A 22,218-nucleotide genomic window follows, 5' to 3' on the forward strand; every position below is an offset into this window, starting at 1 on the left:
GAAACCTGCCAGTTCTATGTAAACAAGCTTTATTAATCAATCAATGCCAACTAATTGCATTGTAATTCACACTCAGATCTAAATGGAGAGGAAGTCTTTTCATTCCTGTCATAAAGGACATGCTTTTTTGTTCCCCTACATGCAGGAGGTTTGGTGTCTGTAGTCCCTCCTGAGCTTCCTCTCAATATATTGTTCAACCGTGACGCCACAGTGCTCAACACAGAGGGCTGCTGTTTAATATTTCTCTCAGGCGACTGACAACAGAATAAAGCAGCAGAGGTTTCTTCAGGTCACTAGACTGAGCTGCACACTGTAGGATTATTATGTCTCATCCCTGAAAAGGCACTGTTTCTTTTTAATCATCTTGAGGGTGCTGAAATATTGCAGTGTGCCGTACTGAATTTATGTGCTGACTTTAATTGAATAATTTCATCCCTCATAATAACATTAATATAATCCAATATTCCTATTAAATTTGAGCATCCAGTGACCTTGTCTTTTTAGGGTCGGCTTCTCCTGTGGCTTCAATAAAATAATTATATTTCACAACTCTTCATTTTTCCTCAGCTGTCATCCCAAGGCAGACATTTACATCCATATCAAATTAAGCAGTTCATTCTCATTGTAAAGGGCTCTATGTGGTGGGAGAGACAGCAGGGTGGAGGGGCTTCATGGTTGAACTGAAGGTGCACAGACGTCCCCACCCTTCTCTAAGATACGTGCTCGTTACCTTTCAGTCTTTCCACGAAGCGCGTGCACGTACCTCGCCTGTACCCCTCCCCTCCCATCACTAGTCAGCTCTTATTCTCTCCTCTGCTCCACGAACACAGACAGCAACGTCAAGTCAACAATAACCACCTAAACGGAAGTCCATGCATGTTTTTCCAAAATAAATGTCCTTGATAAAAAAAAGGCTCACATTTTAGAGCACACTTTGTTTATTAGTTTCCATATTTAAAGGGATTGTTTGTAAGAATCAGAAATGCTTGTTAACAGCGACACTTGTGGCCGTTAAGTCAACGAAAGCTCGTGCTTGTGCTCGCTCCAAATAGACATGAACGAGCATCGCTCAAAACAGTGAGGCGACACATGTCAGCTAAAACCACGATCTATATTTCAGCTGCTTGGCAGTAATGTTAGCTGACCAGACGAAGGTCTCTCCATGATCCTAGTGTTGGCTTTTCCTGCCTCAGCCTTCCGACCGCGGCCGGAGGGAACAGGGGAGACACCGGAGTTTTGGTCGGAGACGGTAACGTTTCTCGCTGCGGAGCCCCGTCACTTCACAAGACACGGGAAACCTCTGTTGGTCTGGAGGAGCTGCAGCAGTTATTTCTGCACAAACGTCCACTGTACATTCACTAGATATTCTCAGAGCTAAACTAACTCTTCTGCAGTGTGTAGTGTAGACTACAGCAGAGACTCCGGCCCCCACACGCATACGCAAGCGTGCATGGGACACCGACCCACGTGATTTATATGTGTAAGAAGTTACAAACAGTCCCTTTAAGTATACATATTATAAGTAGAGGAAAACATGTTTCATCTTTTTTTGTTAAAGAAACAAACAGCCAAACAAAATCAAATATAATATGATAATCCCCATATTAAAATAATAATAGTAATAATAATAATACAAAATAATATTTTTTTCATATCGTCTTTAGTGTGAATTTAAGTGTGCGTTATGTTGCATATAGCCTAGAAGTAGGCTACACTGTAGTTTTTATTATAGGCCATTAAATGCACATAGTGTTTTATTTTGAAAGAAAAAAGCGGAAATCATCCCTATGTTGTTCTGACTTGCTTCACACTCACACACACACACACGCACACACACACACTCCTCTTGGCTGGACGGCTGTCAGAAGATGGTGTCTGCAGCCACAGAGAGATGATCCACCGCGCAGCCTGGTGAAGCGCGCACAACGGTCCGTGCAGGTATCGACGCTGCAGCAACAGCAACAGCAGCGCACTGATGATGCTGGTCAGATAAAAGACGATATCTCATCTCACTGTGTGTGTGGACGGTGCAGGGAATAGAGAGAGGCTGGACGATGCAGCAGCAGCAGCAGCAGCAGCCCTGAGCCATTAAAGGCTGTGTTCTTGGATTTAAGAGGGATTCTTTGGAGGTATATGAAGATATTCTCTGGTGTATCCAGGAGAAATTGAATTAAAGTGGCTGCACTCAGCTGTGACCTGTGGGACTCTTGGTGTTGGAGGTGTGGAGACCTTTTTAATTAGCCAGACTCTCTCCGGGCTTTCGTCGTCTGCAAAGTTTACTTCAGAGAAAAGGAGACTGGACGACACTTCATCTGCTCCAAGGCTGCATTTTCTTTTTTTCCTCAGCTATCTTTGTGACAGAACACACAGCCTGGAACCAGCATGGTCACATTACCAGCTTTAGGGCGCACTGGGACGATGCATTGGCGACATTGTGCGTGACTGTGGATACCAAAGCTGAATACCGATCCAACACTATACTGTCTGCTGGTGCACAGTCCTGCAGGAGGAGCGTGTCTGTCTGCACACTGACAGCAGTTTGGTCGGGTATTTTCTGTGCACCACGTCTCATGCATTCGTCTCCTGCAAGACAGACCTCCGTGCACATGTGATCTGCTCCCTGTGGGCTTTGGCTGGAGACTCCCGAGGAGAAAGTCAGGAAAGGACGAGGATCCGTGCACGGAAATAGTCTCGATTAGGCCCCCAGCAGCAAAGGAGCATGTGGGTATGAATAAAAAAGCGCTGATGGCAGTTTTTATTGCAGATACCTGGAGTTGATCTGCGTCTTAGAATTAAAAGCTGCGCCTTTTTTCTGACTAAAGAGGTCAAATAAGCATGTGGAGTGAAAGCAAACAGTGCGGAGGATGTGTTGTGGATGGAGTTGTGCTCAGACATGTAAACAAAACAGGGTGAAGTTCAGGAGCTATTACTGTGTATATATCCCCCAGTGGAGCTGAGAGGAGAACAGGGAAATGGACTGGATCTGATATTCCACACTTCTCAAGAACAAGCTTTTAAACATATTTCTTTAGTGTTTCTTTTTTTCCCCCAAATACTTTTCCAATGAGTGAAACAGTGTGCGGGCAGCTGAGTGGATTTGGACAGGAACAGAGCAGGCAGAGAGTGAACCTAGCAGTCTCAAGTGCTTCAAAAGGAATGCAGGGATTGACGTCAAGAGGTGCAATAATGAACTATTCCAACTGTTTGGAGGGTCTGCTGGTGTTTCTACAGCCACTACTCTGCTAACTGAGTGGAATTTTTCTCTTGTTTGTGCTCTCCTTTTTTCACTTTTAAGAGTTAAACAATCATCGCCCTATAGTTGTTCTACTGCTGCCCCATTCTTTGCCTTACTTCTTTAATAACTTTGAAACAACCGTCCCTTCTGCATAGATTTTTTGGATAAAACAACAACAACATGGCATCCCCCCAACATCAACAACTGCTGCCTCGCAACACAGAAGTGAGCTGTGACTCAAGTGGAGATGGAGGCGTCTCGGTGAGGATTGGCAGCGGTGTCAAACACAAGCATGTAGGCGGGCCGCTGGGTTCAATCGGGGGAGGTTTCATGGTGGGGGCCAAACACTGCAAGTACAGCATTTCCTCCAGCTGCAGCTCCGGAGAGTCCGGCGCCAGGAGGCCGGCGGTCAAGAGCTTTCGCTCTCAGAGGAAGATGCCTCAGCTTTTTGAGAGATCCGCCGGTCATTTCTGGGACCCGAAGTTCGACTCTTCGATCCTGGAGGAGGCCTGTAGAGAGCGGTGTTTCCCTCAGACCCGGCGGCGCTTCCGCTTTGTGCTCTTCTACCTGGTCGCCGCCGCCCTCCTCTGGGGATCCTATTTTGCCGCCAACCCTTCCCGCTGCGACAGGACTGCCTTTCTCCTTCCCACCGCGTCCTTCCTCCTTTTCTGCCTCCTTCTCTTCCTCCTAACGTTCACTAAGCTCTACTCTCGCTGCTACAACCTAGTATCTCTGCTGCTCATCGTCGTGACCTTTGCCCTGACCCTGGCCCCCCAGATCCAGACATCAAGCTTCAGGGACCCGGAGACTCCCACACTCGATCTGGAAGAGTACAGTGGCATGGGACCCACATACAACCTGTCCTATGACAGGCCTCTGGGAGGTAACCCCTGGTCCCCGTGTCTTTCTCCTGTAGGCACCTTCTCCCTGTGTATCGAGGTTCTTCTGTTGCTCTACAGCGTTCTCCACGTTCGCCTCTACGCTTCAGTCGTGCTCGGGTTTCTCTACTCCGTCGTTTTTGAGAGTTTGGGCTGGCTGCACCTCACCCAGGCCGGGGCTAACTGGAGCTTCGCCTCTCAGTCAGACTGGGATACGCTATGTTGGCTCGGCCCAGCCAAAGCTCTGCTCCACCTCTGCGCCCACGCCATCGGCATCCACCTGTTCATCATGTCCGAGGTGCGGTCGCGCAGCACCTTCCTTAAGGTGGGGCAAGCTATCATGCACGGCAAAGATCTGGAGGTGGAGAAAGCCTTGAAGGAGCGGATGATCCACTCCGTCATGCCCAGACTCGTGGCTGACGAACTGATGAAGCAGGGCGACGAGGAGATAGGTGATAACTCTGTCAAACGATACTCCACCAGCGGCGCGGCTGCTGTCATCTCCAGCCCTAAAAACAATAAACGCAAGAAAACCTCCATCCCTCGTGGCCACATAATCTTCAGACCTTTCAACATGAAACGGATGGAGCCCGTCAGCATCCTCTTTGCAGACATCGTGGGTTTCACAAAAATGTCTGCCAACAAATCCGCCCATGCCCTCGTCGGCCTTCTAAATGACTTGTTCGGACGTTTTGATCGACTTTGTGAGCTCACCGGATGCGAAAAGATCAGTACTCTGGGAGACTGTTACTACTGTGTGGCTGGTTGTCCTGAACCCAGACCAGACCACGCCTATTGCTGCGTGGAGATGGGCCTGGGCATGATCCAGGCTATTGAACAGTTCTGCCAGGAGAAGAGGGAGATGGTCAACATGCGGGTGGGCGTCCACACTGGCACCGTGTTGTGTGGCATCCTGGGAATGAAGCGCTTCAAGTTTGACGTCTGGTCAAACGACGTCAACCTGGCCAACCTAATGGAGCAGCTGGGAGTGGCTGGGAAGGTCCACCTGTCGCAGGCCACCGCCAACTTCCTGGATGACCGCTACCAGCATGAGGACGGACAAGTGATTGAGAGAATAGGACACAGTGTGGTGGCTGACCAGCTCAAAGGTAGGTGCTCTGTGAAATGTGGCATCTGCCAAATAGAGATGTAATGAGTTGAGTAAATGTTGTGTTAATTCATGTTTTATTTTATCTTGCAGTATGTAAAAGGAAGACTGTGTTTATCGAATTTGTACCAAGGATAATAGAAGGCCAAAGTCAGCAGCAGTTGCTACAAATTTGGCTGCAACTGCGAGACTTATCGCTGCAATTATTCCCACATGAGCCCACAAAGCTTTCTAGGCATTTTTAAGTGCTTAAGTTAATGTCCTGTTATGCCCATCCCTAGAGGAACTGTTTCTACTTGTGCCAGCATCTCTGCAGTTCACTCCCCTGGTGGATCAGAACAGTGGCAGGGGAGCATTTGCATTGATCAAGGTTGACACTGATACTGCGGTCGAAAAGTCTTTTTTTTTGCTTAGGAAGGTTCTCTAAATGTTAAGGAAAGGTGCTTCAATGCTTCCTTTCTTATCTCCTTTAGCATAGGATACACGGACCATCCTTTACCAAAGGAAAGGAGATAACGGCGCCCCAAAATTCCTTGCGGCCGCAACATTTAAAGCGTTTCTGCAGTTCATGAAAACAAACAATATGATTATCTTGCATATTTTCGTACAGTCATTTATATATATATATATACATATATATATATATATAAATGTTATATGTTCGAAAATGAGTAGCAGTACAGTCTACACATGGTCCTACCCCTTCTCCATAACTTAAACAGTTAACTCAATCTTTATCATATATTCCTTTTTTTTATTTCAATTCCAACCTCGGTAATGAAGTGATATTTTTCATCGGTTGTCCACGTTAGGTCAGATAATCCTTTATTATATGTTGATGTAGAGTGTTACAGCACCTGGAGGACCTGCAGTATCTCTCTTTCACACCGCAGGTGAAGCAGCCTGTCACTGAAGGAGCTATTTAAGAATGCATGGGGCGAGCATGCGCCTTTTGACTGCAGTCTGGGTTTTAGCATCCCATACCCGGAACAGATGGGCTGGCAAAGGGTTTGAGTCCGTTGCGTGCCCTCTGGTGTTGGTATTAAGTGACTGTATCACAGACAGACGCCATCTTCTTTCCCATCCTTCCCCTCCTCACCCTGTCTCTGCCTACTCTTTGTCCCCTTGTTCAATTACATTGCCTTCCAGACGTCCTCGATGTGTCCCGTTCTCTTAACCTCGCTCTGAACCCCGGGGATTGCTTTACAACTTAATGCAACTGTCGCCCTCTCTAATAGAGATTTGCCTGCGGCTTTATCTTCACCCCTCTATCTTATCCTCTCTTTTTCCCTCGCCTCTAAACTTCTCCTCTGCCGCTTTTTATTTGATACATTTATTCAAATCGCCCCAGTGTAACTAAACGTTGGCTTAATGGCTCTTTTCATCATTCAAGGCTCGCTGATCCGATATCAGCCAGTGCGAAGTGAAGTGACAGTGTCTGACTAAGGTAGTGCAGATGGTGCTCATGTGCCCTTTTGAATTAGCATTTCAGGTTTATTTTAGTTTCAATAGACGCTGAATGTGCTCCCCTTGGAGGCTTGCACGTCTGAGCATTTCAGGCGTGGATTAATATGAGCCGGTAATTCATACAAATTAGCAATTCAAGTGTGCACATTAATAATTTGTGCGCGCAAACTATCAAAAAGTGTTATACCTGCAGGATACACACACACACAGACACACAGATTTCCATTATTTTGGCCTGGAAATCAGTGCTGTGACCTGTCAACAGAACAAGATGGAGCGAAAGCGCCTCTTGTTTACCAGCCTGCAGGAGTGATTTATGGGCCTGCATTTTCCCATCTGTTAGATTAATGAGTGACTACCACTCTTGCTGTTGTCCATCTTTTTATTGTGAAGATAAATGTGTTACCCACATTGTTATCACCCCACCTCACCTCCTATTTCTCCTCAACTTCTTTCTTTTCCCCCGTCATGTATTGTATTGTATATCCCCTCCTAAGATTTATCCTCTCCCTCCAGATCCGCTGTGCCAGTGAGAGCACCGGCTGTCAGGAGAGAGTTGTGCTCCGGTGCTGTAAAATTCCCTCCTCTGTCTGGCTCGGTCTGTGTTAATCACTTGGGTACCATCGCAGCCAGGCGTGGATCCTGGCCGGGGCCGGTCCCCGTTGCCTGACTCAGACGTAAATTGCTCTGACCAAGGCGCTGATTGCTGTGCAGCTGTCTTCTATGTATTTTTTATGTTCCTTTTCGAGTCAGTGCGATGTTTCACTCTCTCACAAATAGTTTTCGGCGTATGAGTGCTTTTACAGATCCACAGTAGCTTCGAGTTTATTTGTCTCACCCTGTAGGTGCACACGTTTAAAAGTTCATACTCTTTTATTTATATCTTCCTGCTGTAATTATACGCTATTTGTGGCTCATTGTGGCAGAGGTTCACATGAGGTGCAGCCGCGTGTGGTCGGTCGAGTGCTGCAGCTGCATCCTGTCGGCTCCTCGGCGCTGACCCGAGGCCTGTGGTTTCAGTAACAAATGGAGATGTGGTGGCTCGGTTTACATCCCATTGGGTGATCGCTGGTGTTTGAGGTTAAGCAAGACAGCGTCACAACATTGCAAATAGTTTTGTGGCTCTAACTAATGATTATTTTCCTTTCTGCTTAATCTGAATAGTTTAGTCTGTAGATTGTCAAGAAAGAGTGCCTGCTACAGCCAAAGGTGATGTCTTCAGAGGAAAAAGAGCAAAACCTCCCTTTTAGGAAGCGGTGAATGTTTGGCATTTTTGCTTGACAGATCATTTTCAAAGATTTAATCAATATCACATTTGTTGATTCATTGTCTGATGATTAACTCAGTAATTATTTCAGCGCTAGTTGGCACAAAGAATAACAAAAATGTTTTTCCTCGTGGATTAATCTGCTGATTATTTTCTCATTTAGCTGTTTAATCTATAAATGCTGTTTACAGTTGGATCAAGCCCAGGGTGATGTCTTCAAACAACTATCAGTCCAAAACCCAAAGATATTCAGTTTACAATGATATAAAACATAGAAAAGCAATAAATCCTCACACTGGAGATGCTGGAACCAGAGAATTATTGGTATTTTTGCATAAAAAGCAACTTAATCAATAAATGATTATTAAAAAAATTAGGGCTGTCAATCGATAACAATATTTATTCATGATTAATCGCATGATTGTCCATAGTTAATTGTGATTGATTGCAAATTAATCACACATTTTTTATTTGTTCAAAATGTACCTTAAAGAGAGATTTGTCAAGTATTTAATACTCTTATCAACATGGGAATGAACAAATATGCTATTTTATGCAAATAAATGTATATATTTATTATTGGAAATCAATTAACAACACAAAACAATGACAAATATTGTCCAGAAACCCTCACAGGTACTGCATTTAGCATAAAAGATATGCTCAAATCATAACATGGCAAACTGCAGCCCAACAGGCAACAACAGCTGTCAGTGTGTCAGTGTGCTGACTTGACTATGACTTGCCCCAAACTGCATGTGATTATCATAAAGTGGGCATGTCTGTAAAGGGGAGACTCGTGGGTACCCATAGAACCCATTTTCATTCACATATCTTGAGGTCAGAGGTCAAGGGACCCCTTTGAAAATAGCCATGACAGTTTTTCCTCGCCAAAATTTAGTGCAAGTTTGGAGCTAGATTTGGCCTCCTTCGCGACAAGCTAGTATGACATGGTTGGTACCAATCCTTAGGTTTTCTACATGATATGATACCAGTATCTTGACTTTAGCTTTAAAACTGAGCCCACTACAACCTCAGAAAGATCATTTGCATTAATGCATTAAAGAAATTAGTGACGTTAAAACTAATTTGCATTAACATGTTATCACGTTAAATTTGACAGCCCTGCTAAAAATATCAATTAAATTCATCTGTAGTTTGTGATATTTTATAGATGATTAAATGATTAATCAATGAATAGAGGAAATGGTTGATAATGAAAAAGATGGTTAGTTGCAGCCCTGTCTTAAACCACAGCACAGCTCGTTTGAAGCATACACTGAGATGATCTGAGCAGTGCAGCCCACAAGGCTCTCTGTACACGGCTCTTTGTGTGTGTTTGTCTCCATGAGGGGCTGCACACGAGGCCAGACGCTGTTGTGCATTTTTCCTTACTGGAAATGGGAGCTATATTTGGCTCCGTTTCTCTGGAAAGTACCCGTCTATGTCTCTCCTTTTGTGCTTAATGCAGAATGATGGCACCTGCAGAAGATTATCCCTTCGGAGGAGACTGTCAGTGTGGCCTATTATCTTTGTGCTGATGACAGAATCACCACAGAGAGCAGCCAGAGATGGTTCTTCGCTCTTTCAAGCAGCCTTTGTTTCCAGGGGAAATGAAATTGTTTGTGTGCTGGATGTCGCCTGTGGGTTGTGTGCGTTACAATGCGATTTGGAGAAAATGTAGCTATTAGCGTCATTACCGGTTCTTGCTTTAACGTGTTAACAGTACAATAGCGTTACAGATCTCATCTGTTTCAAATGTGTTTGAATACAATGACAAGATTGCTTCAGTGTCTGAGTGGCAGACTTTAAATCAGCAATAATTGTATGAAATGACAATGTGAAAACAATGTGAAAGAGAAAGCTTATAACTAGTGATGAATCAGCTCCTCTCGGCTTCACTGAGCTTCATAGTGACTTTCAGCTCATTGTTTATCTGTTCAACTTTACCGTTTTGGTTCACTCTCACCGCTCTCATAGCGTCGTCGACGATATGGCTATATTCCAAATTGTATTACTTTTTTATTTTCTTTTAGTACATACTGCAGCTGCTCTTACAAAGTACATACTGTTGCATGCAGTATGCATACAATTGGGACATACTGATTTGTCACGACATTGTACCTTGAACATTGACCCATACCATTTTTTCCTTACCGATACCGATTCTGATACCTGAACTTGCGGTATCGGACGATAAAGAGTACCAATCCGATACCAATGTGATAAAAACAAATATAGTTATTATTATTATTAAACAGCTTGTTGGATTTTCCACTGTGAAATATTGCCAAATGGGAATGGACATTTTCCTCGCTCTGACTACCGTTACCGTTACACTCTCCACTAGCACCTCACAGTTGTTGTTTGCTATCGTCGCGTGACAAACTACCTGCAATCAGTTCTTCTTTGCTGCTCTAAAACAGTAGTTGCCAGTGGCAGGGATGATACATCCAGGGCGACAACAGCACGGTGGTGGCTAGAAGGGAACCAGCAAACTGGGGAAACTCTTGCGAAACAGTTAAGGTTAGGCATTGACCTTGGATAGTTGAGGTTAGGACAGGTCATCAGGCAGCAAGTCTCAGATTTTGCAATTTGCGGGTTCCCTTCTAGACACGACCCAATAGCATCTGATTTTCTTCTGGGTTAATAAATTATGGTATCAGATCAGTTCGTAGACTGGCGTACTCGCCGATACCCCAAACCAAATTTTGGGCAGTATCGGACGCATTTCCAATACTGGTATCGATATCGGAACAACTCTACTCTTGCTCACATATTCGCTCTGCAGAGGATTGTGGGTCAGAATAGCCAGAAAAGCATGCTAGCTTGTATACTGCAAAATGCGACCGGATGTAGTCGGACATCCTGGTATTTTTGGCATACTGCATTTGACATACTATGTATCGGGACATACTAAACCTTTTTTTCTGGCAGACTAAATAGGATGGTAGTAGTAGTATGTCATCGCTGAGTTCACAACTTGTTTCTGCTGCCCCCAAGTGGACAAAAACAAATCAGTTATTGCAGGTTTAAAAGACTCTACATGCTTTCGAGAGTCTTCCTGTTTTGTATGCGTCCTCCCTCCTCTCTCCAGCTGTGAACCTTCCAGGTTGTGGCTGTAGCTCAGCGTGAATGAATGAAAAAAAATATGAGAAATAACCCAAATGAGCACTCGTTGCTCCACTTTAATGATCTAAAGAACATTTTCATTAATTTGAGCTTCTGACAGCTCTTCTCGTATAATTGCGCAGCCCCTTTTCCACTAATACTCATTATGTACTGCAGGTTCTCAGTAACCCGCCGCCTCGAGGTAAGGCACGTTCTCAGATTCCATTTGAAATTGTGAGCATGACCTTTTCTAAGTTAACCTGCTGAGTGAAGCTGTGCCGGGCGGCCGCGTACAGTATATCCCTCCCCTCCCGTTTGCCCTGCGGGTGACTTCTAATAACGCAAAACTTGGTAATCTCTTGGCTAAAGTGATTAGTGTTAGTAATCCTCCATCATCATATCCTCCCACACTGGCCTGGCGTTATCCCGGCCCCGAACGCACCAGCCACCTGCCAGCCAGCCGTTTATATATCACAGCAAATGATATTGATTGCCTATAATGATTCTGTCGTGGCTGTGTTTATTTATGATGAGGCAACAAGAGAGGAGTTTCACGTCGTGTGGATATCAAAAGAGGCCAGGGTCTCATGCTGGCTCTAAAACGGAGGATCATTTGTATTCTGGTCCACGATATTAATTTGTCCCGATTCCTTGTCCACCTTTTAAGTCTTCAGAGCGATAATTGATTAGCTACATTAAGATTGATTTGAGCACCGAGCAGAAATTAGCTGCAAATGGTCCTTGTGATGAATGTTCGGTGTCCCTTCACTCTGGCCTTATTACTTCATGCTCTGCAGCAGGTATTGGTTATTGGGAGAGCCATTTGTTCTTTCGGGAGACTCACATGCACACACACACACACACACATTCCTTCACCAACCCTGTGAATGCTATTCCACAGGGATGCACTGTCTGTCAGCGAAGTGTACAGTATTCGCCCGAGGCTCAGTGGAGAATTACTTATAATGGCTGCTGCCTCTGACCTTGAGAAACGGTAAATGAGGCTGGTTATTGAGTTTATACTTAAAGACGCAGGGATGGAAGGAGAGAACTAGACAGGGAAAGTAGTAGGGGTGGGCAAAAAAATCAATTCACCTATGTATCGCCATTTTTTTTTTATTGCCAGAATATATTTGCTTCATTTGAGTCTATGCAGAGGTAGAAGGAAGTTACCGCTTTTATTGTTGTAGTCTGAGTAACGTGACGTCATATCCGTTCCATATCCGTCAACCAAAACAAACCGCAGCCGGCTGCAACAAGGAAGTACAAAACAGCGGAGGGTCTGCATGGATACGACCTGCACCCTCACATTTTAAATCCAAGGTGGTAAACACTACACATCCAGTAAAGTATGGAAACACTTTGGGTTTCACACATTGCCAGGAAAAGCAGAGCTAGACATCACGGCTAAAGCTGCATGCTAACTCTGTCATGGACAGGAAACGTTATTGTATTGCGGTAACGTGCAGTCAAGCCGGCCGTCAATCGCATCTCGTTGGTCAAATCGGCCGACGCTACAACTGTAGAGCACCCATATACTGACATTTATACTAAATGCATTCAAACGGCCCCGATGGAGCTGATCATGGATGTATTAAGAGAACGGAGCTGACGGGAGAGCTAGCGACGGACTTGGAGAAGTTAGCAGAAGTATACACGTGTGACTACGTCCGGTTTTCAAAATAAGGTGTTAACAAAGAGAACTGTATATAAAAAATACATATATGGAAATAAGATTGATTGGATTGTATTCAACAGAAGTGTAAAATATTACATGTCCCTTATAAATTAAAAAGACAATACCACAAGTTTGTGAGGGAATTGTCTATTCTTTGATTTTTGGGTTGCTGGAAAAATAAATAATGCCTGACAATGACTGATATATTTGACTTCAGGACATCTCTGACTACAAACATGCTGAAAATCAAACACTTTAATGTATTAATTTAGTTATTTTTCAAATTAAAAGTCCCTAGAAGTGTATGATTCAACTTTTTCCCATGGTCTAGTGTTGAAAAAGTTAACAAAAATCGCAATAAATCATAATATTGATTGCAATACTTGAAGAATTGCAATACTTAAAAATCGCAATACATATCGAATCGGCACCCAAGTATCGTGATAGCATCGAATCAGGAGATAGGTGAATTGTCCCAGCCCTAGATCGTAGATGAACTGTCCTTAACTGTGGTCCAGTCCAGTCTGAGACTCCAGTAGTGTTGGTCCACTCTGCACTTGAGAGTAGAACTGCAGCAGCGTTGCCTCACCACCATTACACTAAGCCTCCATGTAACTGGACCTCAGCATTGAGCTCTAGTGTGAACCCCAAGCAGAGAAAGGAAGGCTGTACACATTTAAGCCTCTGGATTTCACACCTAAAGTACTGTGTGTGTGCTTGTGTGTACGCGCTGTCAGTCTACACACCGCTGCGCTTGACAAAAAGTTAAACGATTTGGCCTTTTCACCCTAATATATACACAGCTGTCTTCTCCCCCTGCAAGCAAATCAAATACCTGGCATAATTTTTCGTCTAGACTCTAGAGCCTTGAGTCCAAATCAGTATGCGAACACAGCATTCAGCCCTACTGTAGAAAGACAGGGGGAGGTCGATAGTCAAGTGGAGTAGCTTACTAGAAGGAGGAGGTAAGGAGGGGAAGACGTAGAGCTAGAGTGTGGTTCGGCTGGGGTGGCAGCTGTTGGGATGGTTTATAAAAGCAGTAGGTAAATAGATCCATGGATTACTATTACACATGCATACTGCGTTCTGTAGCTGCCCTTTCATCTGAAGTGTGTGAGGGGAACGTGGCCCTTCAGAGGCTGCCAGGGAACAAACTGCCAGGGGGACTCTAAGCTGCTATATTGTATTGCAGTGACCGAGCCCTGCCTGGAACACCTTGGCTCTGCATGGTAGATTACAGCTCTGCCGAGAGCGTAATGGCATAATACATCACCCTCTGCACTGTACAGCATTGCCCTGTGCTATGGTTCAGCACAGCATGGCATTGTAGCCCGCAGCAACGCCATCTCATCATTTATCATCTTTGGCCTTTTCATACTGAGCGAGTCTGCAGAGCTTCAGGATCCCTTTGTCATGCTCTGCAAACATGGGGCCCGTCGTGGCAAGGTTATTGAAGGTCTACGATGCGGTGATTAGCTGGGTTTTTATAGCTGCAGTCATTTCGGTTTATCTGCTGTGTCACACTGTTACTCAGCAGGATTGGACTACCTGTACTCGTACAGGAGGGCTGTGCTGCAAGGGTATTGTTCGCTGCTTCGACCCAGCAAGCAGTAATAGATTTGTACTCATGTGGTGTAATGACTTTCTGTATCAAGAGCAGAAAAGCGGAGAGCGTATTTCTTTTTTTTTTTTTTCAAAAGGCTGCAAATAATCTTACCTGCGTGGCCCAGTGAACTTTCTATTGAGCCGTTACCGTTGGAGATTTTCCTCGGAACATCTACGCATCCTCTTGAACTCCACTTAATCCTGACAAGTGTCGGCAGGCCCTGGAGACCTCTCAGTCCCTGGAGACCTCTCAGTCCCCCCTGTAGGGGACAGCTGTCCTGTTGGCTCAGTGGTGTAGTGTCCTGCCTCTATCTACTCTGACAGAGACGACCCAGGGCGAGGTGGATGAGAGCCTGATATCAGAGGCCTCCACTGTCCGTCTGATGAGGAGCCACGCATGCGAGCAGCCGACATGGCTGAGCCTGGAGAACAAACACATGTAGCATGTGGAGTACAACATGCTACGCAACACGCTGTCTATAGCACACGCTGTCTATAGCACACGCTGTTTCACTTTAAGCAGAAACTTCTTGCCTTATTAATTTACTAAAGTAAGCGAACAAATTAATCTTAATAGCAGTGACTTCTCAGCAGACTTCTTTCTTATTCCCATATTTTTTAAAGGGTAACGTTGGTATTTTTCAACCAGGACCCTATTTTCCCATGTTTCTGTGTCTAAGTGACTTATGCGGAGAACGATTTTCTGTATTGAGCCGGAGCTCTACTGACAGCGGATGCTAAACAGGCTGCTATGTAATCGCTCGGAGCAATTCCGTTCCGTCAATGTACGTCGCTTGATCTGGTCTGTATGTTTGCTCGGAGAAGTCTCATTCTGAAATCTTGTGTCACATCCACAATGTCGAAATCATCTAAATATTCAGCCAGGACATTGAAAACGACTAATCGCGCGATTGTCCATAGTTAATGGTGGTTCATCGCAAACTAATCGCACATTTTATATCTCTTCAAAATGAACCTTAAAGGGAGATTTGTCAAGTATTTATTTCGCTTATCAACATGGCAGTGGGCAAATACGTTTGCTTTATTCAAATGTATGTATATATTTATTATTGGAAATCAATTAACAACACAAAACAATGACAAATATTGTCCAGAAACCCTCACAGGTACTGCATTTAGCATAAGAAATATGCTCAGATCATAACATGGCAAACTGCAGCCCAACAGGCAACAACAGCTGTCAGTGTGTCAGTGTGCTGACTTGACTATGACTTGCCCCAAACTGCATGTGATTATCATAAAGTGGGCATGTCTGTAAAGGGGAGACTCGTGGGTACCCATAGAACCCATTTACATTCACATATCTTGAGGTCAGAGGTCAAGGGACCCCTTTGAAAATGGCCATGACAGTTTTTCCTCTCCAAAATTTTGCGCAAGTTTGGAGTGTTATTTAGCGACAAACTAGCATGACATGGTTTGTGCCAATGGATTCCTGCATCTTCACTTTAGCTTTAAAACTTAGGCTGCTACAACCTCTGAAAGATTGATTAATGTGTTAAAGAAATTACTGGCGTTAAAAAAAAATTGCATTAATGCGTTATTATCGCGTTAACTTTGACAGCCCTAAAATATATACATATATAACTTATTTCTCCCTTCTTCTATGATTCCCAATTGTTACTCCCTTGTTCAGCTCTACCCACATTTAAAAGAGAACAGAGACTTGCCCAAGACCTGTCACAGCCCCTTTACACTTTTAACACTCCATTTATTCCCCCCCGGCGCATCTGGTACGGTGAAATGGAAGAATAATGTGCTTTGACTCCACATTTTCAGCTGCTCCATTAGCTCGCATTAAACTGGTGGGGTAATGCAGTGAAGCCATGCAATGCTCTGTTGTGTGGAGGTGGTCATGTGGCAGATATTTACTTTCTCGTATAATTAGCCCATAACTCACGGTGGTTATGAGTAGTGGAGGATGGAGGGAGGGAGGGAGGGAGTGTTGATCTGCAGGATAGTAAACATGATGTCTTAGTTGTGGGTTCTTATCTATCTTCAAACTACAAAGTGTGTAATTAGTTGGCAGTTTTCCTTGTAGTGTTTACAATATTTATCAGGCTCCTGAATAGAAGACATTCAAATGTAATTACTGGTAAACTATTCATTAAATCAGGAGACAAAAAAATCATATTTACAGTGTCAGAGATATCATGCCGTCTTGATATGCTTTAGTGTGGCCTCAACGCAGTAAAGGAATCTTCTTGCTGCTCTCTCCTTCACCGCATACAGCAAACCAATCTGTTATCACCGTAGGAGTTTTCACAAATGCAAATGTGCTGCTTGTATATCTTCATGGAAACGTAACTTCCCCTCCTGCAGACTGAGGGGAAAAAAAATGAATAGAAAAAGCGGAAAGGGTTTGCAAGAAAGGCGGTATAAAGATAAAAAGCAACAGATAAACAGAGTGAGACAGAAAGATGGATAGAGGTGAAGCTTAAGGTTCATCCTGTTTATGACTATTGTGTGGCTCCACCTGGATCACGGTCGTAACACCAGCACAACACATGGAAAAGGACGTTGCGCCCATCTGTAGCAATATACACACACTTAACCCAGCTCTGCACCCTGGGCCCACCAGGGCTAATTTCCATGGCAACAAGTATTGAAAGGGGCGTGGGTCAGCTGGTTACATGGAGGCTCTTTTTAGATGGTAGGATTGGTGCTCTGACTGGGAGAAAAGAGGCCAAATTGAGTTTATTCAGCTGAAGCTCTGGCTTTCATATTGAGTCAAAAGCCAAGCGGAGGCCTATTTTTGTGTAGTTTTGTTTACCTGTAGACAAATTGCTCACATTCTGACTCAAACCTTGAAAAGGGGAAAGTATGTGAAGGCATCTCCGTGTGTCTTTCTCCTGATGTCGCCATCTCACTGTATTTTCGATATTTAGATCTCTACTTGTGCTGCGCATGTGATCTAATCTCGCTCCTATCGCGGCCGTTGCAGATGCTCGGGTGATAAATTGCTATCATGCATCCTAAGCTTTTCTCCTTTGCTATCAAGGGAACAGAAAATGCCAGCACTTCCTCCTAACAGACACACAACAGCCTCATTGACACTGACAGATGGGATGCTCAGTCTTAAGGTGACACACACAATAACTCCCTCCTACACACACGCTCACACCGGGACTCACTTTCTGCACTTTGCATTCAAGTACATTAAATGCAAACACCCATACATGCAGCTGCATCCTGTCCGTGTTTATAAGATGCCATTTTGGATGATAACGGTTGCATGGATGGTGGCTCTGAGTGGTCATACAACCTTTTGGCTTTTGGCGGATGCGAAAAAACGCAGAAAATCAAACCTGACAGACAGTTTCGAAGTCGGTGTGTAAACGTGATTGACATGTGACGTCGCATTTGTTTTTAAACGTGCGACAATTTCGGACGAAAAATTCAGACTTTGTGCGCAAATGCCTTTTAAGGTGACACTCAATATAACCCCCTCTCAGCCTCCTACACACTCACTTCCACAGACTCACATTCTGCACTTCAAGTATTCAAGTATGCAAACACCCACACATGCAGCCGCACCCTGTCCGTGTTTGTGGGCTGTAGTGACTCGTTAGTGTGCACAGCAGGAGTGCGTGTGTGTGATAAATGGCCGTGTGAATTATGAATGAGGGAAGATGACGGGGGAGCCAGTCCACCGTGAAGCCTGCTCCTGCACTCAGCCTGCACCTTGTGTGTGTGTATTATGCAGTTAAAGTGTATTTTCCTTCATGAATTCTTTCAGTATATTTGTACCTATTATAGCTGCATGCCTAAGTATTTTATTATTAGCACTGCAGGCTGTGAAATTAGTTTTAGTGAGTGGCTCAGACCAGCTTTAAGAATAAGAAAGCCTCTATTTTAAAATGCTCGTCTCTCACATCATCGTCCTGTGTTTCTCTGTTTTTTTACACCGTATAGCAAGAGATTTTAATGACCTCTCTTTTCTTAATCTGCACCCTGTCTTCTCTCTTCTCTCCATTTTTTTCTACAGCTATTAATCTTTAATCTTCTGCAATCCTCAGGGTTTTTTCCTTCCTCAGAATGGGCCTTTAGGGGGGTGACTGTGCACGACAGTAAGCATGATGGGTCTGCGTACAGTAAAGGCAATGAGTCTGTATTATAGAGCCCGGCTGATACTGGATTTTTGGGTCTGATAAGGGAGTTTTAACGATAATAACGATTAACGCAACTTGTGATTTTTAGGCTGTAGCGGGTTCAGTTTTAAAGCTAGAGTGAAAAATTTGGCAGGAAAGACTGGCATGGCCATTTTCAAAGGGGTCCCTTGATCTCTGACCTCAAGATATGTGAATGAAAATGGGTTCTCTGGGTACCCACGAGTCTCCCCTTTACAGACATGCCCACTTTATGATATTCACATGCAGTTTGGGGGCAAGTCATAGTCAAGTCAGCACACTGACACACTGACAGCTGTTGTTGCCTGTTGGGCTGCAGTTTTTGGCATGTTGTGATTTGAGCATATTGTTTATGCTAAATACAGTACCTGTGAGGGTTTCTGGACAATATTTGTCGCTCGGAGTAGAGGTGCTGCTCCTTTGCGTCGAAAAGGGCCAGTTGAGGTGGTTTGGGCATCTGATCAGGATGCCTCTTGGGCACCTCCCGAGTTTTCTGGACATGTTCAACTGGTGAGAGGCTCCGGGGTTGACCTAGAGCACGCTAAAGAGATCACATACGTATGTCATCTGGCCTGGGAACGCCTCGGGGTCCCCCAGGAATAGATGGAAGACTTTGCTGGCCATGAAAATGGATGGATGGACATTTGAGAATTTGCTTGCTTTTGTCTGTCAGGCTTAGTTAAGCAGTTTTTTGACCAAATAATACAACTAAATAAGCAAAAATTATTGCTAGATTAACTGATAATGAAATATTATTTGCACCTATAGCTATACTGGACTTTTTGAGGTTGATAGCGATATATCGTAGAATTTTAATATTCTTTTTTTTTCACAAACACATAACATGAACAGACATTTTTGATAAGAATCCCATAAATTTGTGTTTTAAAATATTGCCCAAGATATTGTACTGAGTAGGACTAGAGATGTCACGGTGAGGAAATGTTCCCACCGGTTAATAAACTTGTGACAACACCGGTGTTACCGATTACACCGGACATTTTACAAGAAAAGATGACATTCAATATATCTAGAGCACTTAATTGATCTTTAGCTTTGGATGGCTGTGTGTCGGGCCTCTCCGGTCGAGCTTTCGCTGCAGGATCGCAGGTTTCCACCTGGCTCCGCTCTGCCACGCACACCGGCTGTATCCGCTCTGTCCTCCGCACAGTGATTGCCTCATTAAAGCAATGGTTCCCTTATAGCATTGGGTTTAAATCCGACATTTGGCCAAATCGGTGCTTTTGCTTTTCGTTTTGACACCAAATCCTCCGCCATCGTCTTATCTGTCAACTCTCTCTCATCCCGTGTGTGAAATCTGACTCCTGCTACTCTGAGCTGAAACTCCGTACGGAGCAGATTCACTTTCACTTTCAGTTTGTAACCGTTGCGTCCATCATCTGATAACATGCTTAGTATTTTACAAATTAGAATTTTTTTATTTGATGAACGTGGGCGCTGATGTGTGAAAATGAACAGTGTGCAATCGACTGACATATACATCAATACTGATGCACCTGCCACAAGGTGATATCAGCCGGGCGGATGCTGGTTCCTCTGAACTGAGCTCCCTGCCTCGAGCTCTTCTCTCTCCGTTGGCTTCACTGGGGGACCTCCCTACTGAGTCCCCTCCAGCTATCAGCTGCTCCTCCATCCACCTTCTTTATAGCCCCAGGAATCCCCCATGCTGTCATTCCTAAAGGCCAATCTCTGACATACTGCATGTGTGTGTGTGTGTGTGTGTGTGTGTGCTAAGTGATACATTCCCGACAGAGGTCATCCCCCATCCTTTTATCACTTTCAATCTGACTCTCTCCGTGTCACTTCTCCTTACTGCCTCCCTGTGCCCTGTTTTCTTTCTGTCAGAGTCAGAGTGCTGCCTCCACTGTTTTCTAAATGAAGCCTTCATCAACAAACATTACAAGCGATGCTTTTCTGTGCTTGACCGTGAGATTTAATGAACCTGTCAAATCCGTTTTTTAATAGGATGCAGGTCAACAGTGCAAGCAGCCATCAGCATACATACAAGTTGTGTCGGGCAGAATGTGATTCAGAGGTTGGAAGCTGAGCTCGTAGTTAGCAAAGTTATTTAATCCTCCTATCATTGGCCCGCTTCAGATAAAGAGTCCTCGGGGAGTGGCGCAGCGCTCAGCAGACGATCCAGCGCGTTTTTCTTCATCAACCCCCAGTGAAGATGCCATTACTCAAAGTGTTGAGTAAGCAAAGTCTGCGGTATTAGAGCAGAAGGCGATGAGAGGTGGAGCGTGAGAGGGAGGGAGGGAGGGAGTTGTTTGTCTGTGTTGCCTGTTTGCTTTGATCATTTACCCAGAGCCACAAACTCGGCCACTGTTTAATCGATGGGGGAGCGATGCTCATAGCTGCGGGTCAATAGAAATCTCAGGTTGAGATAATTCAGCATGTGATTAAATCGAATTTCAGTTCGAGGCACGACTGTTGATTGACTCTTTGTTTTGTTTCAGCTCCTGGCCTGAAATTAATTACAAATTGGTCCCTTTTTGTGGTAATTTGCTCTTTTTTTTAGATGAAGACAGCAGTCTAAAAAGGTTAAGGGCACACCATTAGAATTTAATAATCACAAGTTTCTTCATATAACACCTTTTTTAAATTATTGAAAAGATATACTGCATAGTGAATTCATTACACGTTGTTATCTCATAAAGAATTTACAGAAGGAGAAGAAAGAGCATCGCAAAGTGAAGAATAAACTAGGGATGTACCGGTCCGAGTATTTCAGTCCCGATACCGATACTGATACCTGGGCTTTGGATATCGGCCGAGACGGAGTACCGATCCGATACCAGTGTTAATAATAATAATAATTAATTAATAAGCTCTATGTCTCGCTGTGTGGCAGTGACTGCGATCATCCTATTATGTCTAAGGCAACATCCGACTCAAAACATTGCTTTCCTAACTTTGTAAAACAAAGTGTAACAAATAAATACATAGATATACATTTTTATTATTTTAATTATTATTATTTATTATTAAAATAATAAATCATACAGTAGAAACTTGCTAAAAATGTTTCAAAATTAACAATAGTTACAATTCAAGTGTAAAGCTTTTTAATATGGCCACAAATTGGTCAAAACTTAAACAGGAATCCAAATTCCAGTATATAATATATATATATATATATAATATATGGTATATAAACATAGAATTGAATTTAATATATCTGATTGAATATATCCGATCCATTATCGGTATCGGTGCATCCCTAGAATAAACGTAGAAGGATTGCATAAGATAACAACAAAAGGAATTGTACAGAACATCATACAAAGACCTGCTTGTCCTTGGCTGGAAGTGTTCCTTTATGCGTAGAGAAAAGTCTCCTCTTTCTTACGCTAAATAAACCATTTAAAACTCTTTGTATTATCTGAAAAATGCATTGTCAGAAAGCTGAAAACATGGCCTTGCACAGCTCATAAATGTTTTCTTATCCTGGAGTTCGGTGTTTCTCCAAAGATGCTCACACTTATTCAATCTTTGTCTTAAATCTTTTATTCAAACAAGTGAAAGATTGAATGAGGAAGACAATGCAAGGCAGACTGGCGAGACAATGCAAGGCAGATCACGACTATAAAGAGAATCTTGAAACGGATGGAGCAGGAAACAAGTGATCTGGACAGGTGTGCTGAAAAGCACAAGGATCCATACGGTCATTGTTATCAGAGAGATGAAAAGAGGGTGG

The 22,218-nt window shown here is 43.9% G+C and overlaps 1 protein-coding gene across 1 annotated transcript in view; it reads left to right on the forward strand.

Annotated features, from left to right (window-relative positions):
- The first annotated feature begins 1,824 nt into the window (after positions 1-1,824).
- The window catches only part of LOC141781136 (adenylate cyclase 9), a 45,665-nt gene continuing 25,271 nt past the window's right edge, over positions 1,825-22,218 (forward strand). The window contains exon 1 of the mRNA XM_074656662.1: positions 1,825-5,222. Within this exon, the coding sequence (XP_074512763.1) occupies positions 3,416-5,222 (1,807 nt within the window). The 5' untranslated portion in view covers positions 1,825-3,415. The remainder of the gene's footprint in view (positions 5,223-22,218) is intronic.

The sequence above is a fragment of the Sebastes fasciatus genome, chromosome 13, assembly GCF_043250625.1.
Source record: "Sebastes fasciatus isolate fSebFas1 chromosome 13, fSebFas1.pri, whole genome shotgun sequence".
NCBI classification, from domain to species: Eukaryota; Metazoa; Chordata; class Actinopteri; order Perciformes; family Sebastidae; genus Sebastes; species Sebastes fasciatus.